Source organism: Theropithecus gelada, chromosome 7b, assembly GCF_003255815.1.
Source record: "Theropithecus gelada isolate Dixy chromosome 7b, Tgel_1.0, whole genome shotgun sequence".
Lineage (NCBI taxonomy): Eukaryota > Metazoa > Chordata > Mammalia > Primates > Cercopithecidae > Theropithecus > Theropithecus gelada.
The window spans coordinates 48548578-48575652 of NC_037675.1; the positions used below are offsets into that span (position 1 = coordinate 48548578).

The 27075-nt window shown below is 34.3% G+C and overlaps 1 protein-coding gene across 1 annotated transcript in view; it reads right to left on the minus strand.

Moving 5' to 3' along the window:
* Positions 1-27075, minus strand: part of MDGA2 (MAM domain containing glycosylphosphatidylinositol anchor 2) — an 849182-nt gene that overhangs the window by 357138 nt on the left and 464969 nt on the right. The window contains exon 3 of the mRNA XM_025391973.1: positions 14171-14345. Coding sequence (XP_025247758.1) covers positions 14171-14345 — 175 coding nt within the window. The remainder of the gene's footprint in view (positions 1-14170; positions 14346-27075) is intronic.

A 27075-nucleotide genomic window follows, 5' to 3' on the forward strand; every position in this document is an offset into this window, starting at 1 on the left:
ACAACACTACATGTTTAACTTACAAGAGAAGATATATGGTAGACAAAGCTGAATGGAAATGAACTTATTGTGGAGAGAAAATAAAGCAGCAATAATTTAGTAAAATTATTTTATTATAAAGTTATGCAGAAAATGTGTAATTTATGTATATATGTCTTTCAAGTAAAATAAAACACAAATTCAATGGGAAAGGAAATCCTGAAATAGAAGTGAAAACTGAAATCTTCTCTGTCAAAAGGTTAATGAACTTACTGAAAAAGTATATAATAATCAGTTACTTCATTTTAGGTATATTTTGCATTCTCTTCTAAACTAGAGTACAGAAACTATATTCATGGGTTTTTAAAAAATATTATCTCATTCCTCTAATTCCCATTGGGTGCAACACCTTCTTCATACCTAGTATTACTCTATTAACAGTAGAACTTCAAACAGTTGTGCTCACTGAATGAATTAGCTTGTTGACAACAGTTTAGAACAGTTCAGACTCATAGCGAACTTGTTATTCATTATGTTATTAATAAAACATGTTATTTGCTAAATAATATGCTGAAAAGGAAAATGTGCTAGTTTTCTATTTCTAATGTTGAGTTCTTCTACTACCAACATTATATATTTCAAGACAATTTTACTGTATACCAATTGTGGGTACATAGTTACAAGACTTAATTTCTAATTCTTAGTTTTTGCCAACAACATGCTGTGAAGATTTAAAATTGGAGTGGCCTAAGTCACAAATGTAGAAAACAGGGCTTCTATTGATTGCTTTCTCTCTCTCAGCTCCTTCATCATTCACACATATACTAGCAAATCTTTTTCAAATGACAATTGATATATATAGATACATAACATACATATATAGTTTGTTTCTGTCTGTAAGTGTATACTTGTGTTTGTGTGTGTGTACATATATGTGCACGTGTGTGTGTGTATTTGTGCATATGTGTGTGTGTGTATATGTGCATATGTATGCATATATATGTATCCCCATTCTCCCTGTCAGAAAAATACCTCCCTCTCATCTAGACTTGCTAAGTCAACTCTTTCTTGACAACTTCAACACTTCCTTTGATCATGATGGTCTTTAGTGACTATTTATTCCCCTCAACTTCTGTAATACCTCTTCCTTGTGCTTATGATCTTATGTCTATTCTTACTTCTCAAAGAGTCTACAATTTATTATTGGGTAGATAATATGCTTTATACATTTTAATATCTCCAAGCCTAATGAGTATTCAGAAAATATTTATTGGTATATTAAAATTATTCAGAACTGTTCTTAGAAAAAGAAAGTAAATATATGTTTATTAGAGGTATATTTTTCCTTCCATACTACAAAACACCCTCAAAAATCTTCATTCTAGATGATTTCTGCTTAATGTGAAATATCCTTTCAACAGAAAAAAAAAGTTCATAAAGCATCTAAAACTTTTGCAAATGATTAAGGATGTTTCATCCAATTTTTTCATTTAGAAAGGAAAAAAACAAGCTTAGACCTAGAAAGGTTAAGTAAGTCTCTTTGTTAAATTCACAATTTTGCAAGTCTGAGAGCTAACACAAGAAGAAATGGAACTATGATCTTCTAATCTTAGCTTAGCATTTCGGCTACTACAAGAAGTATCTTAACTCTTCTATGCTGGATTCTACTCTCTCTGATGATATAACTATGCTGGTTCTGTTTACCACTGTGTTCCCAGCACTGAGTCACACAAAATCTGCCACACAGAACTCATTTGATAATTGTTTGTTGAATGAATACTGAATGCTTCACTATATACTCTACCATATGAAGTAGAATTTTACTCCCATAAAAGGCACTATTCAAAAGCATTGTTTTGCGGATCTCAGTCTCACTTTGAAAATACTGCTGTTCATAGAAAAAAGAAAGGACATGGTTAAATTCTAACTCTGGGTTTTCCAACCAAACCATACTGCCCCCTCAGAGAACTGCCATTAAGATTATTAGTCACTTGCTCTCTTTTTCATAATATACATATGGACACATGCCATCATGTCTTTGCCTGGATGCTTGCTTTGAGGAAATTTATAAGAACACACTTTTTAAGCAGTAAGTTATTGTAATCACTGGGAATGAGTGATCACAGACTTTAATTTAAAATATATAGAGAGGCCAGGCCTGGTGGCTTATGCCTGTAATCCCAGCACTTTGGGAGGCAGAGGCAGCAGAATCTCTCGAGACCAGGAGTTTGAGATTAGCCTAGTTAACAGAGTGAGACCTCGTCTGTACAAAAACAAACAAACAAAAAAATAGCCAGGCACGTTGGCACCTGCCTTTAGTCCCAGCTACTAAAGAGGCTGTGGTGGAAAGATTGCTTGAGCCCAGGAGTTAAAGGTTGCAGTAAGCTAGGATCACTCCACTGCAATTTGGTTCTGTCTCAAAAATAAATATAAAATAAAATAAAATAAGTATATAGGGCTGGGTGCAGTGGCTCCTAAAGTAATCCCAGCACTTTAGGAGATTGAGGCGGGAGGATTGCTTGAGGCCAGGAGTTCAAGACCAAACTGGGCAATATGGCTAGAATCAGTCTCTACAAAAAACTAGTAAATTAGCCATCCATGGCAGTGTGCACCTGGAGTCCTAGCTACTCAGGAGGCTGAGGCGAGAGGATCACTTGAGCCCAGAAGTTCGAGGATGCAGTGAGCTGTTAACCGCACCACCGCACTTCAGCCTCGGCAACAGAGTGAGATCTTGTACTAAAAAATGGAGAGAGGATAGATAGATGGATGGATAGATAGATGACTGATAGACTATTTCTTAGAATTCAGAGATCATAAAAAAAAGCCCACAAGTCTAAGGAAGGATGAAGATAAAAATTCAAATGCACATTTTAAAAGAGGTAACATCTAACAGTTTGATTTTATCTACAATGCCCTTTAGTAATTAAGCAACACGTGTTTCTCATACCCTATTATAAGTTTGTCACTGAGTTGTTCATTTGGACATAGTTAGGGTAAATAATGACATAAGGTGACCTCTATTCTGTAGGAGTTTACAAGACCTTTGGGAGAACAGAATGTATAGCTATGAATATGGGGGTCAAGAAGCATGACAGAGGATAGGGAGCAGGGAGGTGAGGCCGAAAGATGTTGCTTTAGGAGGATGAGGAATTAAATTTCAACACAACAGGAGAAAAAATAAGCAGAGGGGCTTGGATTTTTTTTAATCAAAAACATAGAAAGAACGTAAATTTCTAGCAGCAAGTAGTGTGATGAGCATTGAATTTAAGGAAGATTGATCTGGCAATAATATGTAGAATAAATTTAAGGAGTGAACTATTATTGAGGGAGAGGTCTGCTGGGAGGTCTTTTGTAGGAACCAGGTGTGAAGTGATGAGAGACTGGAATAAGATAGTGGAAGTGGGAATAGAAAATGAAATTTGTTCCCCTTTCTCTATTTTAGCTCATTCTGAAAACTGGAAAATATTTCTAAAAGCTTTTTTTCACATGTTCCCTTCTACATTTAGAATACAGCGCTTAGGGATGGACACCTGAAAACGTTTGAAACAAACCCTTTCATTTATTTCATTCACAGCCATCTGGATGTCTTGATTGCATATCTGCCTCAGCGTTACCTCATGAAACAGGGATTTTTATATTCTAAGCCTGGTGACAAACTCAAGAGATCATGAATAAAAACACTGCAGTGCCCTCTAGTAGGGTGCAGAAATTTGCACTTCACTTTCAGTTTAAGAGATTGAAAGTAGGCTGCTTTTCAGATATTTCAGTATTTCATGAATCAATCACACCAGTATGTTTCAGAAGCTAAGACATATTAAATTTTTCCCTCTATCAAGAGAGAACAGAGCTAAGTTTTTGAAAACATCAAGTAGCGAAGCAAGGTCAGATTTATTCTCCGATACCCTTTTCAAGAATCATTTCCTTCAATTGTCGAAGGGAAAAAATAAAATAAACTCTTGCCTTAAAGTTGGAGGTAGAAATAATTTTAAGTTTAAAGAGCTTCTTATTTTGTATGAATCTCATGGCTTTTTTACTCTTTAGGAGAATCCTTCCACCTTATCCTGTAACACCAGTCAACAATGGGTATTTCAAATTACTTGACCTGACTTGGTATAGACCAAATAGCAAAATCAAAGGTGGCCAGGTTTTCTTGAAACTGTTATAAATTTAAATTTGATAGTACAGTGTATTCTGAATACATTCAGAGAAAGTATGGCCTCAAGTGCTAAATAATTAAGTAGGCAATAATTTACCTTTCAAACTTTTACTTTATCTTCTGTGTGACTCAGAATGTGGACTTTAAAATACATGGGGAAAAAAAAAAACACATTAAACATCCTCTCTTTTTTATATTCAAACCATTTTATTAGCTCACTTTACTTGTAAAAATTATATACCTTCTCCAAACATTTTTTTTTTTTTTTAATGAAATGTGTATGCAATACAGAGCTGATGATAGCAGACTTCGCCCTTAGGAAGAAAGCTAGATTCAGAGGGCTCCATGGACTGCCTGGAAATCAGAACACTGGATGCCAATCTCCATTCTCTGGCTGACTCAGCAGGAGCATCTGCCTGCCGCTTAACCTTTGGCTAGAGAATCCCACCCAGACCATGGTCTGTGTTCTTAAGGGCCTTTTATTCAGTTTAACCATAGATTTACCTCTTTTAAATGACAAAATGTATAAATAATTTTTAGATGAAAGAGAACCTTTACGAAATTTAGATGTGAACATTTTAAAAGATATCTTGGTAACAATAAGAGCAAAAGTATAAACACAGTCACACATTCTAATAGCCTTCTATCTTTATGAAAAACACTACGAGCTTTCACTACAAACGTATTCCTGAGAATATGTTTGCTCAGGAATGGATAGTTTTTACCAGAGTAACAACCTAGAAATTAAATGCAGACTAATATAATGATTATATCCATTTTTCTGAATTCCTTAACATATTTAGTGAGAGGGCTTTCTAAGGAATGTCACGCATCACTTCTCCCTTAGTACTTTTGATATGTAAATAAATTTTTTAGACTTACCTAATTTTTAACCAAAATACTTTTACATCTATTTTTCATGTCTCCAACTGATTACAAGGTTTACAGGGCAAAAGCCTTGTATTTTTGTTTTATCTCTCACCAGTAGTACGAGTAGAGGGTTTTTCATATTGTAGGTCATTCGTTAATATTGCAAACTGAGACTAATTGAAGTGGCCTTCCCAGCTCTCCAGCTCAGAGGGCTGATAGAATGCCTGAGATTTTCAGAATCAGGTTGAATGAGGGACCTAAGGGCAGTAGGAACAGGTGCAGAGCAACTGAGGGAAAGCTACCAGTTGCCATTCTGATTGTGTATTTGTGAGATTCAGGAAGATTCCAGTAGGTGCTCTTTGAATGCATCTTAAGAGGGTGCATTTGACCAGTACTGAATGGATAATAATTGAGATAGGACTAAACTGATTTAAAAGTAATTCTTCTCTAATGTCTTCTGAATAAGAATCAGTAAACAGGTATGTAATAGGATTTTTGACAAAGCTCTTTTATTAGGAACTCTAACACTATTTGGAAATTAGACTGGTTGTATGTCCCACTTGTAAATAACACTGATAAGCAAGCACTCCATCGGTATAATTCAGAAAATTGTGAAATCCTGTCTCAAATGTTATTAATAGGGCAATTTGCATGACAGCAACTCATTTCAATAAGCATTTTAATTGCCACATCAAACATTATTAAGACCTTCCAAACCCAAGACTGATGTTTTGGGAGGATGGGTGGTGGGTGAGAAAATTATGCTTAATAGGATTTACATAAAGGATTTTTTTTTCCAGGGTTTCTCATGTTTCCAGAATTCCCATTATTCATTCTAGCACTTCTCCTAAACTTTTCTGTCCAAAAATCATGATGGTTCCACTAAAAATAAACTCATTGTCAATAATATTTTGCTGCTTGGTTTATAATTTTAACACAGGTAAATTGTACTTGTAGAATAAACTGATAATGTTATACTAATCTCCCAGGTGAAAACGTAATAAATCTATCAGACAAGGACCAAAAATATCACTGCTTGTTCTGAACATAATGAAATGCAGCAATCTACCTAAGTGACATTAAAGCAGGGGATATGCTTCAGAAATAAGAATGCTTACAACATGTTTAATGGATATTGGAAAAGATTTGTCTCATGTGTGAACAGTGTCTGCACACATAAAAACTTATTAAGCTAATGCCTCTCAGTCTAATTCCTTTTTGAATTAAAAATAAGTTGTAATCAAACCCTAACCTTTAAAGTTATATGACCTCTATTACCCTATGAACCACATAGTCATGGCTAAGAATAAGTGAAAAGATTAGATGAACACACTCCTAGAAAATTGTTTAAATGTACTCAAAAATCTAAAGGTAACAAATATATTTGGGAATAAGCACATTAAATTCTATGACACCATTTTTTTTTTCTACCTAGGATATACTCTTTCTTCCTCCAAAGATAGATTTTAGGGTTCTCAATAAGTGGCCATTGCTTCTTAGAGAGGACAAATGAAGCAGTATCAGTATTAGGATAATGCTGACTCTCATCAGTAGTTCTACAGTTATAAAACTACAGTTGCAGGGGCTGGGCACAAGTGGCTCATGCCTGTAATCCCAACACTTTGGACTGCTTGAGGCCAGGCATTTGAGACCAGCGTGAGCAACACAGCAAGACCCCACCATGCATGCCTGTAGTCCTAGCTACTCAGGAGCCTGAGGCAGGAGGATCCCTTGAGCCCAGGAGTCCAAGGTTACAGTGAGCTATGATTGCACTGCTGCACTGGAGCCTAGGTAACAGAGCATACCCTGTCTCTAAAAAGAAATAAAAATAAAAAGTTACAGTTTATTTATTTTGCATCTTACATAAATGGCAGATCATCATTCATATGGTAAAAACATTGGCAATAAAAGTTCAACATAACTATGACATAATTAACAGTCTATCTTTCAATTTAAGCTCTCATTTCTCCTCCAAACCCACCATCTTAACCACTAGTCCCTAAACTCTGTGGGATTATTCTCCCTTATTTTGTGCCTTTAATCAAATTTCTCACCCATTAAAAGATATCTTTGGCCTTCCCCACTACTCTGTTAAGAATGGTGAGGGGTCTGACATTTTCCCTATTTGCTGGCTAATATGTTAGCCTGCCACAGTTTCATGGATGCTAACTGAAAACACAAGACTCCTGGGTCTGAGAGAAACGACCTCATTACTGAAGCCTCAAAAGTACATGCTTCCTGTTTTCACAGGTTTTCCTGCCTTAATTTTCATAGGGACAATGTGTTGGGCAGCCCAGGTGAATGCCATGCACACCACTGGTTTTTGACACAGCTAAGGGACCCTGAGCTCAGGAAGCTCCCCATCTTATAAAGGTCCTGCAAGAAAGCCTGATAATAAAGATATTATCTTTACTATCCTGGTCAGGAAACAAATCTGCCCTCTTCCCTAAAGACAGGCACTATCTCTATTGCCCAAGGCTGTTTGTTACACAAGCACTCTTGAAAAAGAGAGTACCTGGCACAAGCTGTCAAAAGATGTGTAGAAATGTCAGGGAGAATTCTTTCAAAACCCATCCTTAAAACTGCAATGTAAATCCTACTTCTTTCATAAGAGGCCACAGTAACCTTTTACTTCCAGCACTATATTTTCAGGGTCATTAGCATATCATTCACTGTTGTGTGGCATAATTTGTGTTATTAACCTTATTGCTTCACATTTGTAAACCATTTAAATGAATTAAATTTTCACTTTGTCTTCTTAAGTACTTTAGACTCACTGAAGGTACAAATTATTTAATAAGTTCCTTTTTAGCCCCACAAAATTCAGTGGAACTATATTTTGAATACTACTCAATGAATGATGTAAAAGTCAAAGTTATTTTTTAAAATATTTTATTCTAAACAACATGTAAGAAAACTGTAGTGGAAATTAACCTAAAGAGTTTTATTCTAAAAAGTTTAGAAGAAAAATTAGTTATCAGAATGTACCACCAACATTCCCTGTGCTATTTGCCTATCTTTTATATAGGAGATAATATGTTTTTAGTCAACTTTATTTGGTGTCAAATATCAAGGAATACCAATTCTTATGAATAAATAAAGTATGAGTATAAATCTAGTTTTAAGCTTTTGAATTAATAATGATCTGCTAAAAATTTGGAATGAAATCGGTTTTGACTTCAGGGAGCTTAATAACAAGAACCTCCAAGGTAAAAATCTTCAAATCTATATTTTATTAATTTTTTAAAAATCAAACTATGCAAGTGCAGTTTTAAAAGCCAAATAATGATACATCAAACAACCTTAGGCATTTCCAATACCCAGAGGCAACCTTTTCTAATGCATCTCTTAACTATTTATGAATGGTTTTGCCTTCATATTTTTAAGTGTTGAACTATTTATAGACTTACTTTTCATTTTCATATTGTCTTGCTGATTTCTTCTTATAGAAAGGAAGCATTTAACTCTTATACTAACCTTCCCTCATCCGCTATATATTTATAGCATGCTTGTGGTTAAATCAAGTGTTGGTATTACGACTATGCAAGCAATCTTTACAGCTGAACCTTGTAGTATATTTGGATTACATTTCATTTAATAAAGTTTCTTACATTCCCTTAATAACTCACATTTTGTATACTCAATTTTGTATCCAATTGTCATTACCATATTATTAAGCTTTCCATGATAATTCATCTCTAAAATATCAGGTAAGCATCGTTATTCCAGCTTCAATCTGTCCTGGTTGCTTCTGAAGCTCAAAGTATGACAAGCTGCTATTGTCATGCCATCCTGCTTCCTTATCATTTTTAGATTAACTTCAGTATTTTCCTATACATAGCCTCCTATTTTGGGGATGATATTTCTTTCTTTTTTGTTTACTTCTTAGTTTTGGAGGAAAATAGATAAAAGTAGTATCCTCAGCAAGGATGCATTAGCCAAAAAAAATGAAATCTTATAGGTCTAAAAATGTCTTTCTTCTTCTTTGATATTTGAAAAAAAAAAAAAAAAATAGCCTGGCTGTACAGAAGATTCTAGTTGAAATAATTTTTCTTCAGAATTTCAAAAGTTTTACTCAGTTGCCTTCTAGCCCCAGATTTCCATTGTGCAGACCTGTGCCATTTTGATTCCTAATTTTTTATATGTGAGCATTTTGGAAAAAATAAAAACTCTTTGGACATTTTTAAGATCTTCGGTTTTTTCTTAATGTTTTGAAGTTGTATGCTGATAAGTGCATTGGTGAAGATTTTATTTATTCCATTGTATTGAGGATCCAGCGATAGCTTTATAATTAAAAACACATGTTCAACTATGATAGGAAATTCTTTTTTTTTTTTTTTTTGAGACAGAGTCTCGCTTAGCCGCCCAGGCTGGAGTGCAGTGGCGCGATCTCGGCTCACTGCAAGCTCCGCCTCCCGGGTTCACGCCATTCTCCTGCCTCAGCCTCCCGAGTAGCTGGGACTACAGGCGCCCGCCGCCTCGCCCGGCTAATTTTTTTGCATTTTTAGTAGAGACGGGGTTTCACCGTGTTAGCCAGGATGGTCTCGATCTCCTGACCTCGTGATCCGCCCGCCTTGGCCTCCCAAAGTGCTGGGAGATAGGAAATTCTTAATTAAAAAAAAAAAAAAACTTCACTTTGACTCCGTTTGAAACTCTTATTATTCTAATGTTAGATCTGCTAGATTAACACGAATTTTCTTACCTTCTTTCTTATGTAGTATCCACTTGATTGTAAAATTTTGTTTTACTGTTTTATTTCCCAGCCCTTCCACTGTTTTATGTTATCACTTTTAATATTGTAAGAGCTATTTTATATTCTCTGAAAGTCCCTTGTTTGTGTTTTCCTGTTCTTGTTACATGAATGCAGTATTTTCCTTTTTTTTTTTTTTCTGACAATACTAATTGTATTAGTCCGTTTTCATACCGCTATGAAAAACTGCCCAAGACTGGGTAATTCATGAAAGAAAGAAGTTTAATTGATTCACAGTTCAGCATGATTGAGGAGACCTCAGTAAACTTACAATCATGGCGGAAGGCAAAGTGGAAGCAAGGCACTTTCTTCGCAAGGCGGTAGTGCTGAGCACAGAAGGGAAAGAGCCCCTCTTTAGCTAGTAGTCACCTTCTTCACAAGGAAAAGTGCCGAGCGAAGTGGGGAAGAATCCCTCATAAAACCATCAGATCTCATGAGCACTCATTCACTATCGTGAGACACCCGCATGAGTCAATTACCTCCACCTGGTCTCTCCCTTGACACGTGGAGATTATGGGGATTACAATTCAAGATGAGATTTGTGTGGGCATGGGGGAAACTATGTTCAGACATTCAGAAGACACTCAGAAGCAATTTCCCCCAACCAAAAACAATTGTAATTGGTTAGCTTTTGATCAGAAATATTTCCATAAATAACCAAATCAGATTTGGGAAAGAAATTTAAGTCACTGTGTGGTTATAAAATCTACCAGCCTATAAATATATTTTATCAATAAATTATATTTCCTAAAACTCTTGGAATGCTTTTACAATTCTTAAATGATAAAATTATAGGTCCTATAAATTGAGGAACATGATTATACTAATTTTTCAAACTGTATTCTTGATTAACACAGTAAAAAAATGCATATGGTAGTTCCTTTATAAAATCTATATAGCTTAATATTTTCTCCTAAATGAAATTTTAGAAAATTATGTGAGAAAAAGTCGCCAATAAAGATACATAAACTTTCTCAAAGTGATAAAAATGTTAATATAGCTATTACAAAGATTTCAAAATATTGATCTAAAGAAAGTCACTTCATTTTATATTATTCACCATTGTGTTAAATTCCTTTCCTGAAACTACATTTCCTCATCAAAATAATGACTGGTTAGCACGTAATTTTATTTTAGGAAGGTTTTTGCTCTAAAGGTAGAAAGCTGTATCAGAACGTGGGATTTGATGAGAGATACCCATTTTCACTATTATAAAAACTCTCTAAGACTACTGATGCATTACATTAATATCTACATTATGTGTTGTTATACATCAATAGATTATGGGGCAGATTTTAGAGATAATATTTTACAAGGGATTCAAGAATAAATTCTAACATTATTAGTTATTATTTTTGGTAAATCCAAGTCATAGTCTGCCTCAGCTTGGTGTTGTAAAAATATTTTTTACTGCCGATTTTGCATGAGTGTATTTTGTTTTTATGCATATCCTCTTTCCAAGTTCTACCGATGGTGATGAAAGTACCACATGTGAAATCAGTTTAGAAAAAGAAACAGAAACCTACGATGCAGTGGATGATTTTAAAGGCATGATTCCAAACAGAAAAAAAAGTCCTATTTTTTTTAGTATTTCCTAAAATAATTAAAGCAAAAGTACCTGAAATAAATTAAGTCATTCACCTGCTTGTAGTTTATATAAATGAGTATCTATTCAACTAAGCTGTCCAACATCCAATCAAAATTAGAGCACAAATAAATCTTACGGATTATAATTCAAATTTAGACACCAACATTGCCAAATTTAAACATAACATGAATACACTAGTCATGTCTTTATCAGCAACGATAAAGCATGTTTTAAATTATAGAAATTCAGGTAGAGAAAATGTACTTGAACTGAAAAACTCTGGGCTTCAATCAAGGTTGTATTTGGAGCACATGAACTCCTTAGATAGGTCTAGTGATCTCTGTTGTTAAGTGTTCTTATCACTCAAAGCATGTTTGAAAATTTACTATCTGAAGGAATTCATTTATTCAAGCCCTCAAAAATAGGCATAACTACTTTAAATGTATGTTTACATCCACAGAGTAGAAAGATCTCTGGCGCTAAAGGTAAGGCATTCTCTGGGAAATTCATATTAGAGAGATGTCATGTTTATTTATAGAGTGTGGAACTTAACATAATGTTATTTTCTCAAATGGTACAATTTTAGACAGTTGTTAATAAATCCTAGCCACCAAACATGTACTGAAAATAGAACTTCAACATGGTATGCATCACAGTGATATTTCACTGAAATAACATAGAACGAGATGCTTGTCAAGTTGAGGTTGCATGAGAAAACCCCAAAGGAAGTCAAAGAAGAGGAAGGTTAACAAAACAAATGTCTTCAGGCGTGGTTGAATGGAAGAGGAGTCAAACTTTAAAAGGCTAGCAGGGTTTGGGAAACCTGGAGAGAACGGTGCTATTATTTCCAGTAAGGTATGCGATATGAATAAGGTACTCAGGCACAACCCAGTCTGCAGAGCAAGAGATATGAGCAGGTAGAAAGGAGAAGGGATAATGGAGACTAGCAATGAAAAAGGCTTTCTAGTAAAAGGAAAAAGAGAAAAATATTTTTTAAGTCTCTAAAAATGTGAATTTCCCCCTTTATATTTAACTTGTTAACCCAGCAATATTACATATTTTAAATTATCAGACCTATTGTTGTAGAAACGCAAGCCAAAAACTCCATATTCAAAACCTTTGGAGTATGTGTTTCAGAAATTTTCAGATTTTAGAAAGGTAATATAGTATACATGCCATCTATTATATAACACACTCAGCTGGATCTTTGGCTATATTGTGTAATCAAACACATTTCCTGGGCAAAACGTGATTATTCAAAGTCTGGTAAATAAAGAGTGTAAAGCTTTTTTCTACTTTTCTATTCAAGTCATTTGACGTCAAATTTTGACACTACACTAGCTAACATCAAGTTTTGCTTACAAAAGTTACAAATAAAACATGCCCACTGGTTTTCAGAATTTTTTAGATTTTAGAATTGTGTTTAAGGTATTGAAGAAGTGTATTTTAAAATTTAAGGACTTAAACTACAATAACTAAAAGAGCAGAAGTATGTACTCTAGACTATTATATTACAAAAAGTATTCAATTCTGTAAATTAAACTTAATCTAATTTAAAATTGCATATGAACAAAAACACTGAAAATATTTGGTCAGGAAAATGGAAGCCAGGGGCTGTATTATTTTGGGTAGTATACAGGTATGGTCAACCTGTGCACCACAATAAGGAAAGGGTGGTACAGGGGATGAAGGTTTCCAAATTATGCTGAGGGATAAGGGGGAAGGTGCCTTAGGAAATAGAAGATATCAGAGAGGATGAAACAAGGATCTCTCGCCCATCCTTTCCAGAAGGAAAGCAGGTATCTGAAAGTGGAAAGCAAATTCCAAGTGCTGCTTTATCACACACTTCTCAGTCATCTGAATAACTAAATGAGATTCAGCAGAGCATCTCACAAATAGACCATGTATAATTTCAAGCCCCTTCCTAACTATGTAACATCCTATCCTGCACTGAAAGAAAGGAAAGGGAAAAGAAAGGAAGATAGGCAGAAAAACAACATCCTCTCACTTGTTACTTATGTCTAAATTACTTTAAGAAAAGAAAAATAATTACCTTACACTAGAGACTTAAAAATTAAAATGCAAATTCTTGTAAAAACATAATGAAATGATAGAAAAACCTGGGCAAAAGACCAAATTAAATGTAGGCCTTTGCTTTGTTTCGGTGGGGAAATAAGTAAGGAGACCAAAAAGATTTAAAATATTATCATCAAGAGCAAAATGTAGGAAAATGAGACTAAGAACAAAAATAAATCAACAAACACTTTTCAGGTGGCACAGCACTGTCCAGGGTTGGTGCTGATTACTTTTAACAGAGTTGGACCAAACGCAGACTATACGCAGAGATTTTTGGTCATTTACAGGCCAATTCATAATGCTCTGTTTGTATGATGTACATAAAAAAAAAAAAAGAAAGAAAGAATAGCTGTATTCACATGTAGGTAAAATTCACAAACATAAGTTAAACAATATACAGCATGATCCTATTTTAATAAAAATATAAAAATGCATGTATATATGTATATATAAAGATAAAAAACTTATACATTAAAACACTAGTTATTGGTGGGATTACCCATGGTTATTGTCTTCTTGTTAATGTTGTTCCTAAGTGTTCTACAATGAATATGTATTATATCATAGAAGTTATGAAAGTTTCTAGTGAAGATTCCTTTCTTCAGGGATGTTTTAAGGGAGCTATCATTATTTTACACAGTTTTCATTCTCAACTAAACAGAACTCTACGTTTTTTGAGAAAACCATAGACGTGTAGGACAAAAGAAATCCGTACTAGGCTTAATTATAGTTTTCTGGAAAATTTACTTACAGTATACATCCACTCTGATTGACTTTATCGCTGGGGACCCCAAGCCATTCTCTGCTTTACAGTAATACCGGCCTCCTTGGTGTCGCTGAATATTTGTAATCCTCAAAGTCTCATTGAAGACACTTGAGTCTTGGAATCTGTCAGAGGCACTTCCTGCTGTTTTGGTCCACCTGATCTGAGCAAGCATCAACAAAGATTGTTACTTTAGGTTGGTTTCCCCACAGATAAATCAAATAGCAATCACTCATTTGAAGAGTTTGCATTTATAGCTGCTACATTGCCTCTCCCATCAAATTATTGAAAAAAAAAATTAAGGTTTACAGACACGATTGAATTTAAAAAATTTTAATGTAATGTCATCATTGTACAGTGTGTGTAATTTGAATTCAATTGCATAGAATTCATCAATTGCCTAATCAGTGTGGAGGGCAATATAAATTATAACATAAAGGGAGTTAAATATCAGTAGTACATTGAAAATACAGATTAACTTTTCTTTTTGTTGGACATTTAAATTTGTTTTTCATATTTTCCAAACCTTATAAGATTATTTTACTTATTTAGTTCAAGTAGGTTCTCATTTTATTTTTGGACTTGCCTCATTCTTTTATTTGAAATTTCCTATTTGATTTGAATAGTTTAGACATAATACCATAATGGCTTATTGAAATTATGTATAATTTTAAACACCTGGTTGTTTAAGAGTTTTTTTCTTTGATGGCTTTGCTGTAATAAGCTCACAAATGATTTGTCTATTTTGATCATTAGTATTCACTTTACATCAATAATTATTTTTTTAAAAATATGTAAACTTTTCAAGGAGAACATTTCTAGTAAACTGCCAAAACATTTTGAATATCTAAAACATTTCATTATAAACAATACCATTCTTTTAAACACAGCTGTGTACAACAGACTTCGTTCTTGCTAGCAATAATGACTGGTATTCAACTCAACTTTTGTGTATTTTAGTGTATAAAACCTGAATAAAAGCCACACGCTCATACTGTAAAGTGATACAAAATAGAAAGTAAAAATAATTTGATTTTATTTCCCTTCGTGCCCCGCTATATATTTTAGTTTGTTTTTATTTTAAGGTTGAGAAACAGCTGATAGAAATCCTCTGTTCAAACACATATGCTGTGACATGGAAAATGAAACTAAATACTGAATCATCAAAACACAAATCCTATACTATTGCCATTATATACACCTATTTTCATATGAAGTTAATTAAAATGTATGATCTAATGGCATAAAAAGTATCTTTAAAAAGTTATCCACATAATTAAAATATCTGTATAAATATAACCATGTTTGCCCTTAATTGTGAATGGAATAAAAATGTTATTAAGAGATGAATTTTTTAAAAATCTGTAAATCACAAAAAGAAATACCAAATATTTATTCAAAATCTTCTATATATCTGGAATACACAAAGATGCAAATGGCATAATTTCTGATTTCAAGTAGTTTATAAATGTATTACTAATATACCCATAAGAAGAAAAGGAGAATTGTGTAAATTATGTCAAAAATGGAAGCATACTCACACTTTCACTTAGCAATTATCTGGTTAAAATTTACCTTACTAACATATTTGCAAAATAATGCATAGAAATTAGCCTACTGTATGTGTAAAACTGTAACACTGGAAATGATATAAATGCTAAATGATAGAGAGGTGGTTATAAACTGACTCTAAAATTGAACTGAATACAGTCATTAGAAAAAATAAAATACGAAATGTATTATTAAGTTAAAAAAGACAAAAAGCAAGAAACAGAATATTCTCATCTGTGTAAAAATAGCATATGTGTATATTTGTGTGTGTACATATTACTAAATGTTTATTAAAATTACACAAGGAAACATACAAAGCTCTGTAAATGAGACTGGGAGTAAAAAGAGGATAGTGAAATGTGTTCTTTTCTTAAGTTGTACTTTAAATTCTTATTTATACTTAATTTACTTTACCAGAAGCAAATATTGTGTTTATTATAAAGAAGTTTAAAAAAGTGAAACAATTCTCAAATGAAACATAGGAAAGAGAAAAGTAAACAATAGAAGTAGAAAGGAATGCAAATAATCACTTAGAAAATTTTTCCTCCCTTTTTATTCTCTACTTTTAAGAAATAAATACTGAAATAAAATATTCCTGAGTAGTAGAAAGATATAAATTTACACATTGGGAGAGTTTACCAAGTCATATGCCTAACTGATGAGAAAAGAAACCTCCATATATACTCTGATAAAAACTGTGACCTCAGGCCGGGCGCGGTGGCTCAAGCCTGTAATCCCAGCACTTTGGGAGGCCGAGACGGGCGGATCACGAGGTCAGGAGATCGAGACCATCCTGGCCGACACGGTGAAACCCCGCCTCTACTAGAAAATACAGAAAACTAGCCGGGCGAGGTGGCGGGCGCCTGTAGTCCCAGCTACTCGGGAGGCTGAGGCAGGAGAATGGTGTGAACCCGGGAGGCGGAGCTTGCAGTGAGCTGAGATCCGGCCACTGCACTCCAGCCTGGGCGGCACAGCGAGACTCCGTCTCAAAAAAAAAAAAACAAAAAAAAAACAAAAAAAAAACTGTGACCTCTAAGTCTACAAAGAAAACTGTTCAGCCTTCCAGGAAAAAGGGACTAACTTGTAAGGTCATAGGGCCTGGTCACTCCCTAATGTTAAGTATTTCCTTCTTCTTACACCGCAAATTATTAATCGCCACATGACTGCCCGGGATAAAAACATTTCCCAGTCATCCATTTAGCCACATTCTTGTTGTTTCAAGCAGAAATGTCCTTATAGGGAAGCAGCACTTCATGTTTTGCACATTTTTTGGTAGCTTCCATTTGAACAGTGAGCCGATTTGAAACGAAAATCAAGCACAGAGAAGTAGTAAAATAGAAGAAACCTGAAATCCTGACACCATGGAGTTATACCTACCTAACCTCAACTATTGATAGCCCTGGACTTCTCTATGGGGAAAAATAAAATTCTTGTTTACTACTTCTTCAGGTTTTTCTGTGACTGATAGCCAAACTCAATTCTAATTGATTTTCCTGGAGTGGTATGGAGGTCAGTTTGTCTTCAGGATTCTCATTTCCAGCACCGAAAGCTCAAAAACAGTGGAATAACATCCACATTTACTGAAAAAGGTGAGGGAAAGGGATATCTCCCAATAGTCCATACCCATTGAAGAGCTCATTTGTCTTAGGGTGAAATAAAAATATTCAGTGCTATGCAAACATGTTAACCTCAGGGTTCAAATAGCCCCGCATGATGAAAATCTTTGAAATACTCTAACTCCCAACAAATGAATTGTATCTGAGGTCTGGGATTTTGAGAAGATATAGAAAAGCACATTGTAGTGGGCAGTTAATAGATATTCATTTAATGAATAAGGAGGATTTCCTTGGGTTATTATACAATTTAAATACTAAGTAAAGTTTCTTAAAACCAAAAGGACATAGAATAAGAAGATCTGTAATAACCTAGCAAAACCTAGAAGTTTGGGGTGGAAATCTAATGCAAAGCAGAGGTAACATTGTAGGGATGGAAGGAAAGGAAAGGAGAGAAAAAAGTTACTCTGGAATCTTAAACTTTGGGATAATTGAAAGGGGAAAATGTATCCCTGTGGGAGAAACAGTTAGGTATCTTGTATATACATTTTAAAAAGCATAAATGTCAATTAAAGTAACAGGAAAAAAAATCAGTTTCATTAATGGAAGGAAAGATGAGATAAAGTTGGCCAGGCGTGGTGGCTTATGCCTGTAATCCCAGCACTTTGGGAGGCTGAGGCGGGTGGATCACGAGGTCAGGAGATCGAGACCATCCTGGCGAACACGGTGAAACCCCATCTCTACTAAAAATACAAAAAATTAGCCAGGAGTGGTGGCGAGCACCTGTAGTCCCAGCTACTCAGGAGGCTGAGGCAGGAGAATCGCTTGAACCCGAGAGGCAGAGGTTGCAGTGAGCAGAGATCACATCACTGCACTCCAGCCTGGGCGATAGAGCGAGACTCAGTCTCAAAAAAAAAAAAAAAAAAAAAAAAGAAGAGATAAAGGGAAGAGAGTGGAAAAAATATAAACTTGATAAAATGGGCAGAAAAAAATAGGGGGCAAAGGTAAAAGAAAAATGTATACTTTAAAATGAATACATATTTAATTTTCATTTTATTTTTAATTGGCAAATATATACGTGTGTATATATACTTGGGGTATGATGTGATGTTTTAATATAAGTTTATATTGTGGAATGATAAATCAAGCACATTGACAAATTCATCTCCTCGAATACTTTTTTGTGTTGAAACATTTGAAATCTATTCTGTTATTAATTTTGAAACCGGTTAACAGTATATTATTATTAACTAGAGTCACCATTCTATGCAATAGACCACTATAGAGTAAGATACAACATTTATATCAGTCATAGACTAGATGTGAATAGACTGAATTTGCCCACTGAAAGAGCCTACTAGACTGAATTTAAAAGTTAAAAGAAGCTTGCATGTAATTAACATCTAATAACAATAAATGATTGGAACAATAGAAAACTGGAAGCCAATATGGGAAAAGAAGGCATGGATAAAGTTGTAATGGAATTATGTAAACTAAAAATCAATCAACCAATTAGGAGTGATATATATATATATAAAATATTATGTGATATATATAATATGTGTATATATAATCTTATAATGTGTAATCTTAATACGTATATTAAGATTAAATTAATAATAAATTTGCAGTTAAAAACTAACAGGAAGAGAAAGGCATCACTTTTTGTAATATTAAAAGTCAAAAGCATAAATATATTACTTGTAATTGGTATTCAGTAAAGTACAGAACCACTAAAGACAAAAAGCAAACAAAATTAAAAAGGGAAGAATTTGACAAACATGCAATTGCAGTAGAAAGTTCCAATACAGCTCTCTGAGATTCAGGCAGTTCTTGATAGTGCAACTTTTTTAGTTAAGAGGAAAGACAGGACAAACTAAAAAACTACAATCAACATATAAGACTAATAAATATACAGAAAGTCGTCTATCCACAAGATTAGTAATTTTTTTCTTACGTGCATTAAATATTTACAAAAATTGATCATGTAGTTGATAGCAAAGTAAAACTTTACTAATAAAAAATTAGAGGTAGGACAGGCATGCTATCAAAACTTAGTTCAATACGTCATAAATAACTTATCAAAAGTTGACTAATACACGGAAACCTTTATTCACATTGTTATTGTTCAAAGAGAAAATTAAAAAGAAAATTGCTAAGTATCCAGAAGTCAATGAATAGAAAACCATTTCATACTAAAACCTATCAATACAGTTGTACTGGTCTGTTTTCACACTGCCCATAAAGACATACCTGAGACTGAGAAGAAAAAGAGTTTTAATTGGACTTACAGTTCCAAATGGCTAGCAAGGCCTCAGAATCATGGCAAGAGGCAAAAGGCACTTCTTACATGGTGGTGGCAAGAGAAAATGAGAAAGAAGCAAAAGCGGAAACCCCTGATAAACCCGTCAGATCTTGTGAGACTTATTCACTATCACAAGAATAGCACGGGAAAGATCGGCTCCCATGATTAAGTTACCTCCCAGAACATGTGGAAATTCCGGTAGATAAAATTCAAGTTGAGATTTGGGTGGGGACACAACCAAACCATATCAACAGTGAAAAGAATACATATAGGAAAATATAAACCTTAAGTACTCTCTACATATTAAAGAATGAATGAATGAATAAATAACTCATCTGAATTTATTTTAACTTAATTCAGTACTCATCGGAATTTATTTTAATTTAATTTTGGCTTGAGCTGTATCCTAAACTACTGCTTGAGATTGTTTAGGAGAGAGGAACAGGCAAAAAGCATCTGCTAGTTGTTTTTTACAGAAGGTTCCAGAAGCTGCCTCATGACACTGCTTATATGATATGGTTATTCTTCCTTAGTTACAAGAAATGCTGGGAAATATACTCTTTACTCTGAATAGCATCTTCTTCCTCTCCCACAGCTAAAATTTGATAGTTCCTTAATTCTGGAAAAACAGAAGAGTGGATGTTTGGGACAACCCCTAGTTTCACAATGTGAATAAAATACATCCAAATTTCAGATATCCTATTGCTTTAGTCCATTCTCATGCTGCTATGAAGAAATACCCAAGACTAGGTAATTTATAAAGGAAACAGGTTGAATTGACTCACAGTTCTACATGACTGGGGAAGCCTCAAGAAACTTACAATCATGGCAGAAGGGGAAGCAAAAACATCCTTTTTCACATGGCGGCAGGAGAGAGAAGTGCTGAGCAAAGTTGGAAAAGGCCCTTAAAAACCCATGAGATCTTATGAGGACTCACTCACTATCACGAGAACAGCATGGGGGGAACTACCCCCATGATTCAATTATCTCTCACTGGATCCCTTCTACCACACATGGGGGTTGTGGGAACTATAATTCAAGATGAGATTTGAGTGGGGACACAGCCAAACCATATGGGCTATATTATTACATTTGTGTTTAAATCCTCTTACAATATAACATTAAACTCATTTCTGTAAAAATAACATTAACAGAAAAAGAATGATACGAGAGTTTAGGAAATACTTTTCTTGGTAACTCTTCCTAATCTGAAGAAACAACATGGAGATTCTCTTATTTTAGGCCTATTCAATTCCCAATAGTATTACAGATACAGATACAGATAAAGATATAGATATAGATACAGATACAGATATAGATATTTCCTGAAACATCATTGCTTTTACATAGCCTTAAATAAAATCAGTATTGACTGAGATAGTCTTAGGAAAATATTAAAAACCTGAAGCATAGATAGACTTGGATGAATCCAAAAAGTATATTGTGTAGATGCAACAAACTCAATAAAAACTTTGACCTGAGGCTTCTAGGTTGCCCCATTTAATTAATGTCTAGTGAATGAGGATTTGTACACTGAAGCTCCTTTCTATTGTTTGCCAAGGAGTTCAGCCAGATGTACTCATATCAATGTGAGCATTGTCCCAGCATTATTTATACTCTGAAGGAAGATCCTTTAGCAGTAAGAGAATCCTTGAGAGAAAATCAGATAAACATCACCTGACCTGCTATAATTATTGGGATGATCTGCCACCAGAGCCTTGGGAACTAAACCTAAAAAGGTACAGAGTGCCAGCTTGCAAGAGTATTAAGAACTATCAATGGTATGTAATTATTAATAGGCAGTGTTTATTAGAGTTTTCAAAATAAAAGTTATTCCTTTCTCCTGCACTGATATCAGGGAAAATTACAGAAGAAATAGGTTCTCTTTGAATTACTTAATAGAATAAGTGGAATTCTGAATGGCACAGGACTCTAGAGCATACAGGTACAATTTTTAATAAATTGTATCAGTCTACAACAATTATAGCAATATGTCTCACTTATTTCTAAATCTGTTTTTATAAAAAAAGAACCACAATTTTCTAACAAAGCAAAAAAAAAAAAAATTTAACCTTAACAATTCTCTACTCTATGCATAAAAAACCATTTTTCTAGTATATCCAGAATATTAGGGACCATGATTACTATTACTATTACCACCACCACTACTACTACTAAGATGCAATTTGAAATATTTCTACAAGATATATGCAGATAAGAAGCTCATGACAGTAATAGAAAAAGGGAGACTGGCCGGCTCTTGGGGAGGCCAAGGCAGAAGGGTGGATTGAAGCCAGGAGTTTGAGACCAGTCTGGGCAACATAGAGAGATCCCTCTCTCTACAAAAACTAAAAATAAAAAAAAATTCCTGGCTGCAGTGAGTTATGATGGCACTCCAGCCCAGGCAGCAAAGTGAGACACTGTCTCACCATAAATAAACAAATAGGAGGAGTCTGAAGAACAAGTGATTCACAAAGCAGGTCTACTCACTATGCAGAAAACAGAATGATGAAGAGGGACCCATCACGGTAGACAAGAAACAGAGGTAAAATACCGGGGCGAGGACATGATATTTCTGAACACTAGACGGGCCTTAAAGCAGATAGCAATAGGTTTTCTGATCCTTTTTTGCATTTGTCTTTTCTTTGAATTTAACCTTTGAGGAATGTATTCACCTCTTGTGTGAATAAACAATCAGAGAAAACAGATAAACTTAGTACTTTTCTTAAACAGCATCAGACTTCCTATATGCATCTGAAGCACTACGATAGGGCCTGCTGGCACTATTTCACACCAGAGGTGACAGAGAAGGGTACATCTTGGTGCAAATGCTTATAAATATAAAATGCTGGAAATTAATGCAATCATCATAGAAAGGTTTGATTTTGTAGCATGGCCAAGACATTACTCCTGGTCCCCAAACCACCATTATCAGAAATCGATTTCTTTAAAAGTTTACAAAATGTTATTGTTCCATCCTCTGATTTTAATGCCATGACATGCTTAGAAGGTAAGAAAACTTTTTCTCCCCATTTTACAGCTCCAGTCCTTCCATGGCCATGAGACTATGTGCTATTATATACTGGGATCCTTTCTGACTTGAAAGTTCTCCCTTTTTCCTTCATTTAGTATCTAGTTAACACCCTCTGGTCCTCCAGATATCATTTTATTAGAAAGCTTTCCATCTCTCATAGAGCTCTATTATGTCCTGCCCCCTTTGTTGCCATGGCACTCTGAGATTCCCTCTGTGAGAGTGCTTATCACATGCTTTAGAAATCAGCTGTTTAGATGTTGTAGGAGACAACTGGTGTTCTGTCTGATTCCCTTAGAACCCTTTACCTTTCCTATATGCTACCTCACTAGGACATTTTGTTTTTCATGAAATGAAAACACTAGGGATTCAGAGTTACCTGCAGTCAGAGGGAAATCCTGGGAAATCTTGGGAGTTTATTCCCTACCCCTGTGACTCTTAGCCGATGAATGATTATTGTGGAATATGAAAGCCCTGCTCCCGTGCCTCTAGATGGGATAGATTCTGCAGCATAATTTACACCCCAATTTCTTTGCAGTGTCAGGCTGATGCCAACCTCGTGAAACCACATCCTGGCCCAGCTTCCTCTCTTTCCTCTCCTGCTTTCTTGCTCCATTATCAGTTTCTCCTAAGGGCATTTCCTTAATAAATCACTTGCACATGAATCCTCATCTCAAGCTCCATTTCTAAAGAATCAGACCAAAAACAATGACTTTGCCTTAACCAATGGTAAGTTCATTAAGGCAAGGACTATTCTTAAACTTGGTATCTCCAGCCCAAATAACTAAGCCTGAGACATAGTAATGATTAAAATATATATATATATATATATATATATATATATATATATATATATATAATTGTTGCTTGAATTGATTCCTGGCACTATAATTCTGCTCAGAATACAATGATGAATTAGACAAAATTCCACTCCACGATGCATCCAAAATAGAATGAATTTAGTCTATTTTGGTGGTGTTTACTTATCTCCCTGACTTCTGAACAATTGACTGCCTTAAAGCCTCATCATTTTCTTTGTACATTCACTTCCTCAGTCACTTTATGGAGTACTTTAAATACCATTTATGTAATGATGGTTCCTAAATTCGTATTTGTAGTTCAGGCCTCTCCTTTGAATCCCAGACTTTTAGCCACCAAGTGCCTGCTCTCCATTGCCAACATAACATATCCAAAATGAACTCTTGATCTCCCCTCCAAACCAACTCTCCCAGTCTTTCCCATCTCGATTAATGGTAACTCCATCCTTCCAGTTATTCAGACCAAAACTTTACAGCCCACCTTGATGAAAAGAGAATGCTAATAAAAACACAAAATACTAGTATTTATCTTAGTTATAAAGAAACTATACTGCATCTGTGATAGACTTTAAAACGTGTTTTATAACTTGAAAAGTAGTAAAATAGTCATTTACTAAATTTTCTTGTTTGTCAGGGATCCCCAAGACCCCATCAAGGTTCAATGATTCACAGAGGACTTTGTGGAACTCATTATACAGTCTCTGACTGATGGTTTCACTTACAATTTTTTTGACTTAGTGATTTTTCTACTTGACTTTTGACTTTATGATGGTGTGAAAAAATACACATTCAGTAGAAACCATACTTCAAATTTTGATCTTTTCAATAAATTACAGGAGGTATTCAACACTTTATTACAAAATAGGCTTTTTGTTAGATGATTTTGCCCAGTTGTATGATAATGTAACTGTTCTGAGCATGTTTAACTATCATGTTAAGGTAGGCTAAGCAAAGCTATGATGTTCAGTAGGTTAGGTAAATTAAAGCATTTTTTTCTACTTATAGTGGGTTTATTGGAATGTAACCTCATTGTAAGTCAAGAAGCATATGTATAGTTATATTCATGACTATGATATATTATAGTGAAAGAAGACAACGCACAATTAATAAAAGGAAAAGGTGTATTGGGCAAAGTTTAGTGAAAAAAGGATACAAGCTCCTGAGTCCTCTTCCTATGGAGTCACATAGGACATGTTTAATGTTGAATATGACAGCTCTTGGGAAATGCTATCTACCAGGGAAGTTCATTAGAAACTCAGTGCCCAATATTTTTGCTGGGGGCTGGCCACTTACGCACCCTCTGCCCAGTATATCAAAATTCCAGTCTCCCAAAACTAAAGCAAATTTCCAGCATAAGCTGTATTGTTTGCAAGAAAAGAAGAAGAAGAAGAAGAAGAAGAAGAAGAAGAAGAAAGAAGAAGAAGAAGGAGGAGGAGGAGGAGGAAGAGGAGGAGAGGAGGAGGAGGAAGAAAAAAATAGACATAGTGAGCCATTCTTATCAGCTGGAGAATGGTGGGACCTCTCTTGAAATCCAGATTCACAGATGCCAGCCAAAGGCCAACCTTGCAAGCAAGCATGGCATTTTCAAGCTTGCTAGATTAACTATTTTCTTTTTTTACACACATATAGTATACTGTGTAAGCATAAGTGTCACGTGGGAATTCTGAAGAAGCTCCTTAAAAGGAGCTTATTTTTCTAGCTTTTCTTCCTTATTCCTGAAATTCAAATGTGATAGCTGGGAATTCAGGATCCAATTTAAATTGTGGGCATACCTCAAGATAGAAGTCACGTGCTAAGAATGGGTCCCTGGTGACACCATGAAGCCACTATACCATCTCAATAATCTCTATCACTAAACTTTCTTTTCTGTGAGCAGAATTGATGTCTATCTTGTTTTAACTATTATTTCTAAATTCAGAATTAGCAGCCAAACAATTTATAATAAAAAATTAATTAATAAAAATTAAACAAATACATTTTTAAAATGTGAAGGCCCTGTAAATAAAAGACCTTCTCTGTTAATCAAATGCAAAATAATAAAAGTAATGCCCTTGAAGAAACAACTAAAAGTAACTAAAGACATAAATGAAACTGCATTCATTAGAAATGCTATATTTTAAAAATCTAAAAAAAAAAAAATATTGAGTAGTAGCTCATGAGGGAAAGAATAAACTATTCATTTAAAAAAATTAAACTGGGCCTTTAATAGCCTAAAACAGGAAATCATAGCTTAATTATCAATATGTCATTTTTATGTAGGTAAAGATGCTGTAATGACATACAGCATATTCCAAGCCCTTTTTTGTAATGAGAGTTAATAAACACAGGATGATATTCCAGTTGGCTGTAATGTTTCTCCCATAACTTCAAAAGATTTTCCTGATCTAAATTTGGCACTTTTATACTTAATAATCAATATTGATTTATCACACATTTTACAAATGGAAGATATTTTTTACGTGTTGCTATGGAACAGCATTTCCATCTTTTCCTTGTGAGTTTCTTATGGGAATTTTTTTTCACCATTACTCTCAATCTTGTTGAAAATGAAGCAGAAATTCCTTTAATCATTTTTTATAATAGAATATAATCTAAATTAACAATATTACAAACACTGACGAGTATTAGAAATGTAATAAAAAATAAATTGCTCTGTTCCACCGTGCTCTACTACAGTCATATTTACATCTATTCATAAGGTAACCAAATAAACTCCTGCTATTTAAGGGATAAAACACGAGCACTATTATACAACAGCATAATTATAGAAAAATGGGATGCTTCCAAGGCATATAGGTTTGACATAGATGTTTGTAATTACACCATTCAAGTATTCTCCTGGCAGGTAAATTTAGCCAGACTACACCAAATACATAATACAGTGCAATTCTAACAGTGTTTTCTAATAATTAATCTAAAATCCTCCCCAAAACAAGTTACATTAAAATGGCTTAAGGAATATTACAGAGTGAATCATCTGCCCCTCTGCATTTTTCCAGGCACCTAGAACTGGGAAGAGAAAATTAACATCTCCAATTCCTATGGGTACATTTTCAATCTTATGGACACATTTTTACCTCACATTTTGCCACTATAATATTTGAACTACTTTTAGAAAACTAAGAACAAGAAAAACAACATATTTTATGGGTACCTTGCAACATTTGGAGATGTCAATGACCTTCACATCTAACTGTCAGTTTACAATTTAAACTCCATTCAACATCCAGATGATTGAAAAATATCAATAAGATATGCAAAACTAAACAGAGGCATAAGAAATAATATACATTAAAGAGGACCATGTTAAATGTTCATGTAAATAGCCCAATTTTAGGACCAATGATTCAGAGAGCATTAATAGTACACTATTCCTACACACATTTGAAATATTTCAACCCACTAGATTAATGTCAGGGTTAAATATTGCAACAATTTATATTTAACCTCTTTGGATTTTGAATAAAGCTTAAAAAGATAAGAAATGTGAACTAATTTTTCGCTGGATTTTCTATTGGGAACTTTTCAATAATTGTTTTCATGTAAACTACACTAGTAAATATATTGTAGTCTTCAATTTGTGATGACTAAATTGAGATTCAGAAATATTAACTAAGTTTCCTAGCACTGCAAAA